This window comes from Podarcis erhardii, assembly GCF_964252035.2.
Source record: "Podarcis erhardii genome assembly, chromosome: 6".
NCBI classification, from domain to species: domain Eukaryota; kingdom Metazoa; phylum Chordata; class Lepidosauria; order Squamata; family Lacertidae; genus Podarcis; species Podarcis erhardii.
Genome location: NC_138510.1, coordinates 1,434,377 through 1,445,272, shown reverse-complemented (window position 1 = coordinate 1,445,272; position 10,896 = coordinate 1,434,377). Strand labels below are relative to the sequence as shown.

Sequence of the window (10,896 nt, the reverse complement as noted above, 5' to 3'; positions counted from 1 at the left end):
TCCGTTTCTTTATTTGTTTATTTGAGTATTTAGAAAGCACCAACTCATCAACAGAGAGACTAGATGACCCTTGGCATGGGCGAAGCCAGGGGGCAGGGATGGGCAGCTGCCCTCCTAAATCAATAAAAAAAATTAAAAATACATAGCTAACTGAGGTTCCCTCCGCCCCCCCCCCCAGCAAAGATCCTGGCTATGCCCATGACTCTTGGGGTCCAACTCTACTGTTCTAGGATTCTAGGAACTTAACACTCAGGAGGCGGCCAATATCTGCCCTTTTCTGTATCTTGGACATAAGGTGACATCTTTTTCTCAGCGGGCGCCTGCCTTGCATGGCTCAGTTTCCAAATGGGGGAGAGGATCTGCTATGAGCTTTGCTTGGACAAATGCAGTTTTTGCTTCTCGTTTCCTTGGGCGGGGTGGGGAGTACAGCCGTATATCCTAGCAAAGCCCCTTCTCCCTTTCCCAAGTGCAAACAAGTGCATCTCACGCCACTCAGGTTGTCACCGAGGTCAGAGACAACTGCAGGGGAGCAGGCAGTGGGGGCTGCAAGCAACATTTGGGGAGCAACGGAAACCACGAGAGGGGCCAGCCACGTCAGCGAGTCATCCAGCAGCGCTCCTTGGGCAAAATGATCTCCTTCCTTGGAGGTTTGATGGCCACCTGTCAGGGATTCTGCATTGCAGCAGGTAGGACTAGAACTCTACAATTCTATGATTTTGGAGATCCCTAAACTTCTCCACAGGATCAAGGATCTACGAAGGTGTGGATCAAGAGGCCTGAAGCAGAAATTCTTGGTCTCCCCTGCCAGGACTATCACTCTGGAAACGGGAAACAGCAGAGAAGTGTCAAACGGGGGATAAGTATCGATTGTGACACGGGCTTTCGACACAGGTGTTGCTTTCATGCAGAAACATGTCGGACGCAGTGCAGAGGGTGAGGCATTCCCAGGAACCCACCATCAAGGAGCTGGCAGGCTGGAGAGCAGGCAGAGCGCCCACCCAGGATCCCTTGCTCCTCTCATCCCATTTTCTGAGACAGAGTCAAAGATGTCAGGGGTCTCTGAGCCCCTTCTCCACCAGGCCAGGAAAGAAGGTGCAGCTGCTGAGAGGAGGACGGAGTCAGGTCTCGCAGCGAGGGGACAGGTCTGCCCCGATGGCTTTCTCAGTCTAGGCTGTCCCTGGAAAAGAAAAGAGGACAATTTAGAGAAAGGGCAAGTTATGCCCTCTTCTGGAGCTCAGTGGGTCCAAATATCAATAATATCAATAATAATAATAATAATAATAATAATAATAATAATAATAATAATTTATACCCATAATAATAATAATAATTTATTTATACCCATCTTCCCCAGCCACTCTGGGCGGCTTCCAACAGAGTATTAAAATACAGTGGTCTGTTAAACATTAAAAGCTTCCCTAAGCGGGGCTGCCTTCAGATGTCTTCTAAAAGTCTGGTAGTTGTTCTTCTCTTTGACATCTGGTGGGAGGGCATTCCACAGGGAGGGCGCCACTACCGAGAAGGCCCTCTGCCTGGTTCCCTGTAACTTGGCTTCCCGCAGGGAGGGAACCGCCAGAAGGCCCTCGGCGCTGGACCTCAGTGTCTGGGCAGAACGATGGGGGTGGAGACACTCCTTCAGGTATACTGGACCGAGGCCATTTAGGGCTTTAAAGGTCAGCACCAACACTTTGAATTGTGCTCGGAAACATACTGGGAGCCAATGTAGGTCTTTTAAGAATGGTGCTATATGGTCTCGGCGGCTGCTCACAGTCACCAGCCAAGCTGCCGCTTTCTGGATTAGTTGTAGTTTCTGGGTCACCTTCAAAGGTGGCCCCACGTAGAGCACATTGCAGTAGTCCAAGCAGGAGATAACCAGAGCATGCACCACTCTGGCGAGACAGTCCGCAGGCAGATAGGGTCTCAGGCAGATAGGGATCCCCTGCACAGCTGGATAGCTGCCCCAAGAAGCTCCGAAGAAACACTCCAGCTGCTCCATCCTCCATATTACAGTACACCCCTTCAGAGATTCGATGACGGCGACCATATAGGAATCTAGGAAACTGCCCTATACTGAATCAAACCATTGTTCCATGTATTGTCTACACCAGACTTCCTCAACCTTGGCCCTCCAGATGTTTGAGACTACAGTTCCCATCATCCCTGACTGCTGGTCCTGCTAGCTAGGGATCATGGGAGTTGTAGGCCAAAAACATCTGGAGGGCCGAGGTTGAGGGAGCCTGGTCTACGCCGACTGGCAGCAACGGCTTGGCAGGATTTCAGTCAGGAGTCTCTCTCAACTCCACCTGGAGGTGCCATTGAATCTGGGACCTTCTGCTTGCAAGATAAATGCTGTTACCACTGAGCTATATTGCCCTTCCTCATATCACCTCTCAGTTATCTCTTCTCCAGGCTAAACACACCCAGCTCCCTCAACCATTCCTCATAAGGCTTGGTTTCCAGGCCCTTGATTATCTTGGTTCACCCCTTCTGCACACCTTCCAGCTTGTCCATATCCTCCTTAAGAAATGGTGCCCAAAAGAGGACTCTGGGTGGGATATGACCAAGGCAGAATAGAGTGCTCCTATGGTTCCCCTTGATCTGGGCACTAGACCTCTGCTGATGCACCCTGGAATAGCCTGCGCCTTTTTTGCTGCAGCATCACACTGTCGGCTCATGCTAAGCTTAAAAGTGCGTACTCACGGGACTTCCCGCAGGTTCGGATGCAGTCGTCTACCGTGTCAAAATTGTTCTTGTTCCCACCGCAGCCGCCATAGACAAACTGCTCGCATTTCTGGGTGGAGGCGTTGTAGAAGTAGCGAGCAAACATCGCCTTGCAGTTTCCGCAGACCGAGGGCAGGCGGCAAAAGTCTGTGGGGTCCAGAGAGAGGGAGAGAAGGGAGGGTGGAAAGCTATGTGAGGCAGGCCTTAGGAGGACGGAAACATCAGAAGGCACTCCCCTTCATTGGCAGCGCTCGGTTTCTACCCTATTGATCGATCTTCTTGGCACACAGGGGAGGAAGAAGGAGGGAGGAGAATTCTTTGCATAACCGGACAAACCGGATCTGGAAATGCGCAGGCAAACTCAGGGAGGCTTCAGGTGTTTACGCTCAGGCATGTGCTGGCTGGTGACAAATGTCACCCTCAGGTGGAAAAACTATGGCTGAGCTCATGCTCCCAAAATGCCAGCTGTCCTCGCCTTCCTTTTCAGTTCTCCTGGTCCAAATTGTGCCTCAAGGTTTTAGAAAGAGCAAAAAGAGAATTGTCAAATGAGACAAGGTGGTAAACACCGCGGTCATATGTCTCACATAAACCAATTTTAAAAGTGGGAAAGGCCAGGAGTCAGCGCCGGATTTACCTATAAGCTAAACAAGCTATAGCTTAGGGCCCCACTCGCTTGGGGGCCCCAAAACAATTTAAATGATAAAAAAAACTGGATGTACATTTCCAAAATATAAGATAAAAAACAAATATGATAAAACCTACATACAGCAACAGTGTTTTGTGTTGCGTAGGCTCCTGATTGTTACGTGCAAACGGCTTGAGATATCTATTAGGTCCATAAATTACCATATAGCAACACAAAAAACAGTGACAATTTGTTCTTGGCAAAGGACAGCTGGACATAGAAAGGGCCCCATTACCTTCAGGAGCTGAGGGCCTCATCAAATCTAAATCCGTCCCTGAAAAGAGTACAAACAAAGGGATGGAAACTACAGAACTCAGTTCTGAAGGAGATGATGGCAGCCACCAACTGATAGCTCAGTCAGCAGACAGCATGAGACTCTGAATCTCAGGGTTGGGGCTCAAGCCCCATTTTGGGCAAAAGATTCCTGCATTGCAGGGGGTTGGACAAGACCAGGGGTAGTCAACTTTTTTATCCCTACTGCCCATTAATGCATCTTTCTTGATGGTAAAACTTCCTTACCGCCCACCAGTGCTTGATGGAAGGAGGGTTACAGGTAGGTAGCCGTGTTGGTCTGCCATAGTCAAAACAAAATAAAAAAAATCCTTCCAGTAGCACCTTAAAGACCAACAAAGTGATGGAAGGAGGATTCAGCTTGTGCCTTGGAAACCCTATCACCCACCTAGAATTCTGAAACGCCCACTAGTGGGCAGTAGGGACCAGGTTGACAACCCCTGGTCTAGATGATCCCTTGTTGTCCCTTCCAACTCTACAATTCTGCGATTCTATAAATAGGATTAGCCCATTTCATGGAGAATAAGTCTGACCGCTAGCCATGATAATAATAATAATTATATTATAATAATAGTATATTATTTATACCCTGCCCTTCTGGCTGGTTTTCCCCAGCCACTCTGGGCGGCTTCCAACAAAGATGAAAAACACATTAAAATGTCACACATTAAAAACTTCCCTGAACAGGGCTGCCTTCAGATGTCTTCTAAATGTCAGGTAGTTGTTTATCTCTTTGACATCTGGTGGGAGTGTGTTCCACAGGGAGGGTGCCACTACCAAGAAGGCCCTCTGCCTGGTTCCCTGTAACTTGGCTTCTTGCAGTGAATGAACCGCCAGAAGGCCCTCAGAGCTGGACCTCAATGTCCGGGCAGAACGATGGAGGTGGAGACGCTCCTTCAGGTATACTGGACCGAGGCCTCCACAGCTGGAAGCAATAATGCTTCTGAATATGAGTTGCCGGAAAAGGCAGGAGGGGAGATCGGCACTCCTTATGTTCTTACTTGCTTTGGGTTTTTTTTTTTTTAAAAAAAACCACTATAATTTTGCTCCAAATTTGCTTTTGAATATGTGCAGAAGTTCCTTTCACTTTGTACCTTTGGGGACGCAAGTAAAGGCTGAAGCCAAGCTTGCTCTCTCTCACACACAAAGTTGGGAGTCACACCTGCACAGGTGGGCTCTCCTGCCTATGAACAGCCACAGGTGCGTTGGCCACAGCTGGCAACAGTCAGCTGGTGATATGCAGTTCTGTGTGGTGCTGAGGAAGGCGAGGATGATGGAGAAATTCATGACATTTACATCATCCTGGTTCTGAGATGTTGTTTTGGTGTAATGTTGCCAGCCTGGCCCAGCCCTCCTCGTGAGGCAGTCAGAGGTGGTTCCCACCCAGCGCAAGACACAGAACCACAAAGAAATGTGAGGCGAGCCACACTGAAGGGTGTGGGGACACAGCTCGGCCTCTTTCTCCCTCCCTCCCTTCCCGAGACACAGGTGCTCACACCTTCAAGCTGAACGTCTCAGGTGTGAGGAGGGATTTGGCACAGGAAGCTACTGGCTGGTTTCCAGATTCCATTGCAGGCACTGCTGCGCAGAGTGGAGAATTTCTGCAGGCACGGCTCCCTTTGCCGACACAGCGCCGTGCTTGGAGAAATTGTACCTGTTGGAATTTCCCCCATTTTGGAATGTTAAGAGCAAGGAAAGTCTGCCCTGTAGGGGAGCGCAGCAAGGAAGATGGGCAAAGCACCCCTCAAACATCAAGCCATTTACACTTGCCCACGTCTGTGTCCCGTAGCAGGAAAACTACAATTCCCATTTCCCATTGGTGGGGTCTCCCAACACCTCAGTCTCTCCATTCCCTGAAAGTCAGAATCTCCAGGACCACCAAGGAATGAGTGATGTTCTGAAGACTGATTTTTCAAAATTGCATTTTGAAGGTCCCTTTTAAAACACACGCACACCTTGTGATGACTTGAACTGCTGGGAATCTTCAACTGTGATTCCGGCATTGTAGGATGACGCCTGTCAGTCCCTGAACTCTACAATTCTATGATTTTTTAAAGGCAGCAATTCTCCAGTTGTTGCTTGAGAATCCCACACCCAATATTATTTTTCGCACTTTGAACATGACCGGATGCAGCCTTCAGGAGCTGAACCAGGCCCCTAAGAAACCCACGGATCGCTCCAACCAGCCAAGGCTCCTGGCCCCCCTTCTTCTCCTCCTCACCTGCCCCCATCCATCACTTTTGTCCCACGTGGAAGATGCTGCCTGGGCCCTCTGTGGGACCCTGAAACCTCCCTCCTCCCTCTGGTCATCTTTGGGCTCCCCAGACAAAGACAAGCCAGAACATGCAGATGGCCTGGAAGCCCCAACTTGCCAAGCCCTCGCTGAGTTGGGGTGTTTGGGCAGCTGAAAGCAGGTTCCCCTGGCTGACTAGATCAGTGGGTCCCAAAGAAGCCAGTACTGCCCCCTGAGAGGTGTGGGGCTACCTAGGGCTGTTAGCCACAGTGGCTATGCTTTGCAGTTTAGAAATCTCATGAAATAAATAAACAAATGAATGGGGAAACAGTGGCAGGGATGCTTCAAGCATCAGCTTCTTGAAATTCCCTAAATAATAACTGACTTGCACCTTTTCCGTGGACTGGAAGTTAATAATAATAATATAATAATTTGTTATTTATACTCTGCCCATCTGGCTTCCCCAGCCACTATGGGCGGCTCCCAACAAAATATTAAAATACAGTAATGCATCAAACATTAAAAGCTTCCCTATACAGGGCTGCCTTCAGATGTCTTCTAAAAGTCTGGTAGTAGTTGTTCTCTTTGACATCTGGTGGGAGGGCGCTCCACAGGGAGGGCGCCACCACCGAGAAGGCCCTCTGCCTGGTTCCCTGTAACTTGGCTTCTCACAGGGAGGGAACCGCCAGAAGGCCCTCGGCGCTGGACCTCAGTGTTAGTGACCCTTGGATTTTAGTATTTTAACAGTTTTCAGCAGTTTTCTAAAACAAAATTTTAAAAAATCTAAGCAATTTAAGGGCCGTATAAGGTACGATGTCTTAGTGTTCCCATCCAAAGCATTTTCAAGCACGGCTTGGAATAAAGGTTGAATATCATGTTTAAATCACATTTGTCTATATGATTACAGCCATATTGGGGGGACGGGACCCAATAACATGATTCAACATTGCAAAAGGGGGGTGGAATCTGCGCCAATCATGTACAATATCCTGTACAAATTCAATAAATTTCTGAACCCCACCACTGGACTCCTAAATTTATTGAATGTGAAAGAAAGCGAGAATTGAGGAATAGGGTCTCCCATCCTTGCCACAATAACTTAGGAGAGCTTTGGTGGGGTGAACTTTTTAGATTGCCCGCCTCCCATGAACACCCCCCCAACACACAGAAAGGAAGCCGTGGGGAGAGGCAAGGGGCAGACAGGTAGGGGCCCCACCCAGCACCCCACTCACCAATGACGGCTTCCTGGCAGATGTAGCCACAGTCCCCTGGGCAGCACTTCTGGGTGCCTGGGCACTGGGAGTCATTGTCACAGGTGGAGCAGGAGTTGTTTTGGAGGCAGGCACTACAGTTCCTCTCTTCGAAGATGTTCGCCACGGGGGGCACGTTGTAGCAGTAGCCATCCTTGCCATCCTTGCCTGCAAGAGCCACAGGTGAAGCTCACCAAAGGGACGGGGAAGGGCAGCCAAAACTATCAAGGGGGTGCAGCAACGGTTGCAGCGTTTGGGACTTTGGGGTTTCGATTAAAGGTGGCCAGGTGATCGTCTACACTTCCGCTAGTCCTGTGTCTACAAAGCACGGGTCCAAACAGTTGCGCTTTTGTCTCACCGCTTTCCCCTGGAAAACCTGCTCTTTAGGGATCATTCGGAACAAATGGCAGTTCGTGAAAAACCCGATTGCTGTTTGTTCCAATTCAGCGCTAAAGATTGGGTTTTCCCAGGGGAAAGCAGTGGGGCAAACAGAGGTGTGCATAAGTCCTGGGAGGCAACATGTCGAAGTTTATAAAACCATGCCTGGCACGGAGAAAGGGGAAAGAGAAAAGTCTCTCTCCCTCTCCCTCTCCCTCCCTCTCTCTCTCTCTCCTAACATGAGAACTCATAGGTATCCAGTGAAGATGAATGTTGAAAGACTCAGGACAACTAAAAGAAAATCCTTTTTCACAAATTGTGGAGTTAAACTGTGGAACTCCCTGCCACAGGAGGCAATGAGGGGCACCAAGCTGGACGACTTAAAAAGCGGATTAGAGAAATTCACAGAGAGGGCTCTCGCAGGCTACTAGCCAGGATGATTCTTCTCAATGCTCTAATCCTGCTTATGGGTTTTCCCATAATGAACATCTGGTTGGCCACTGTAAGAACAGAATGCTGGACTAGGTGAGTCAGTGGCCTCATCCAACAGGATTTCCTTATATTCTTAAGAGACCCACAAAGGCCACTTTCCAGAGCACACACACCCCACAAAGAAGTGCAAGAGGTAACAACGTAAGATGAACCACGTAATAACTCTTCCGTATTTGTAAGAACTTGGTTGTTTCGTATGGCAGCAGTTTCACTTTGGAACTCCCTGCCTAATGATGTCAAACAGGCTCTATTCTCTTTGGCACCTAAAGACAGCAGCTGGTGCAGAAGGGGCCCTGCCCAGGCTGTGTCCCTATGCGCACACAGTCCCCCACCCCTTAAAGCACCATCAGTTCCAAGGGAAGATATCTTGGGGAGCAATGCTCAGATCGCCTGCTGCTTGGTGCACACCCCTAAAAAACAAACAGCCCCACCCCAGCCTGGACAGCCCACCTTGAGGGGCATCTATATAAAGACTGTGCCAGAGGGTCCCATCTTTTCCTGGCCTGGACCCACAGACCACTGGTGGAGAGAGAAGGAACGTCATACAACAAAAGACTCAGCTACCTCAGGGTTGGGGTGGGGCGGAAAAGGAGCTGCAGAGCCAGGAGAAGAGAAGGCTGAGAGGTGACATGAGAGCCACCTGAGGGCTGTCACCTGGAAGATGGAGCAAGCTGGATTTCTACTGATCCCGAAGGGAGGACTTGAACCCATGGCTTCAAGTTACAAGAAAGGAGATTCCGACCAAACCTTGGGAAGAACTTTCTTGGGCAGTGGAATGGTCTACCTTGGAAGGTGGTGGACTCTCCTTCACTGAAGGTTGGGTGGCCATATGTCAGGGATTCTAGAGCTGTGGTTCCTGCATTCCAGGGGGTTGGACTAGAGGACCTTTGGGTCCCTTCCATCTCTACAATTCTGTGTTCCAGTGACCACCCAAGGTGCCCCCAGCCCAGTCTCAGAGGCCCCATGCTCCCCTCTGACCAGCTGTACTCACCTTCTGCTTCCTTGGCGTCCAAAGAGGGCATGCAATGGGCCCCCAGGGTCAACAGGGCCAGGGGGAGGAGGAGGAGGAGACCACCTGCCTTCATGGTGCTGCCAGAGCCGTGTCTGAGCCCTGCCAGCTGAGCCCGGTGGCTTTTAAAGGGCCATGCAGGCGGGGCCGGCTCACAGGGGACACGCTAAGGCTTGTCACAAGCCGGCTCACTGGATTCCCTTCTAATCCGGCCCCAGAGCAACAGCCCTACCCAGGTCGGCTTATTCCCAAACACGGGGGAGGTGTCACAGGGCGACACCCGGCCACAGGGAGACCAGTCAGACTGGAGCCTGGCAGGGGGAGGGAGCTGTCAATCTCCACTCTCCAGGTTTCCCATTTTTCCCAATCCTAATTTCAGTTGTCCACATTCATGCAGCAATTTGCAATATATATATGTATTTAGTCCTCCTAAAAGTTCACTAGTGTTTTAGGATGAGTTTCACCTGACAAAGGGATTTTTGGATGTGGTTTTCACTCCTTTCATATTTTGAAATAGATGATAGATATAGATGATAGAGATAGATGATAGATAGATAGATAGATAGATAGATAGATAGATAGATAGATAGATAGATGATAGATAGAGATAGATAGATAGATAGATAGATAGATAGATAGATAGATAGATAGATAGATAGATGATAGATGATAGATAGATAGATAGATAGATAGATAGATAGATAGATAGAGATGGATAGATAGATAGATAGATAGATAGATAGATAGATAGATAGATGATAGATAGATAGATAGATAGATAGATATAGATATAGATAGATAGATAGATAGATAGATAGATGATAGATAGATAGATAGATAGATAGATAGATAGATAGATAGATAGATATAGATAGATGATAGATAGATAGATGATAGATAGATAGATAGATAGATAGATAGATAGATAGATAGATAGATATAGATGATAGATAGATGATAGATAGATATAGATAGATATAGATAGGTAGATGATAGATAGATAGATGATAGAGATGATAGATAGATAGATAGATAGATAGATAGATAGATAGATATAGATAGATATAGATAGATAGATGATAGATAGATAGATAGATAGATAGGTAGGTAGATGATAGATAGATAGATAGATAGATAGATAGATAGATAGATAGATAGAGATAGATGATAGAGATAGATAATAGAGAGAGAGATGATAGACAGACAGACATATGGCAATGTAATTATCATTGTTTTAAAATTGTGTTTTGGTGCTGTGACTCATCTTGGGACCTTTGTGTGGAGGGCAGGAAATGCTTAATAATAATATTTCTAATACTAATAATAGCATTTCATTATACTAATATAATGGATTTTGTGTGCAGTTTTTACAGAGACATGCACCTCTGTGCACAATTCCCCCCCAATCTATGCAATTATGTACCTATTGGGGTGTGTGGAGAATTGCATTGCAAAATTCAGAGAAATGCGAATTTCAACAGAGAGCTGTGTTTCGGTCGGGCTGGGCCGGCGACTCGAGAGGCAGCACCCGTGTGGCCTTCCTCCCAGTCCTCTTGGCCCCCTCTGCCTCCCACACTGTGCAGAGTTCGCCAGAAGGCCAGGGCGGCTTTCGGTGGCCACCGAAAGTGCACCTCACCCCACCCTCCCTCTCCCATTGTTCAGCTATGGCTTATCATTAGCCAGGCTAAGCACCCCGGCACCTGACTGGCAGAGCTGAACACACCTGGATTGCTGCACCAAGCAGGGCAATTGAAGCTGCGGAGACCGGGAATCAGGGCTGGATGGGAAGGAACTGGGACAAAGAACAACAACCCTCAAAGCCATTTGCAAAAACGAT

At 48.3% G+C, this 10,896-nt stretch overlaps 1 protein-coding gene across 1 annotated transcript; it reads right to left on the bottom strand.

Moving 5' to 3' along the window:
• Positions 1-9,185, bottom strand: LOC309345115 (eppin-like). The gene is made up of 4 exons (XM_081868176.1): positions 9,042-9,185; positions 7,163-7,348; positions 2,701-2,868; positions 1-1,177 (listed from the first exon to the last, which is right to left on the bottom strand). Exons 1-4 carry the CDS (start codon positions 9,133-9,135, stop codon positions 1,167-1,169), a joined length of 459 nt encoding a protein of 152 aa, XP_081724302.1. The 5' UTR covers positions 9,136-9,185; the 3' UTR covers positions 1-1,166.
• Positions 9,186-10,896: the final 1,711 nt, after the last annotated feature.

Coding starts and splice junctions, on each gene's coding strand:
- LOC309345115 (XM_081868176.1), bottom strand. CDS start 9,135: ATGAAGGCAGGTGGTCTCCTCCTCCTCCTCCCCCTGGCCCTGTTGACC. Junction 7,349..9,041: donor GGACGCCAAGGAAGCAGAAG/GTGAGTACAGCT, acceptor TGGCTCTTGCAG/GCAAGGATGGCAAGGATGGC. Junction 2,869..7,162: donor CTGCCAGGAAGCCGTCATTG/GTGAGTGGGGTG, acceptor TGGACCCCACAG/ACTTTTGCCGCCTGCCCTCG.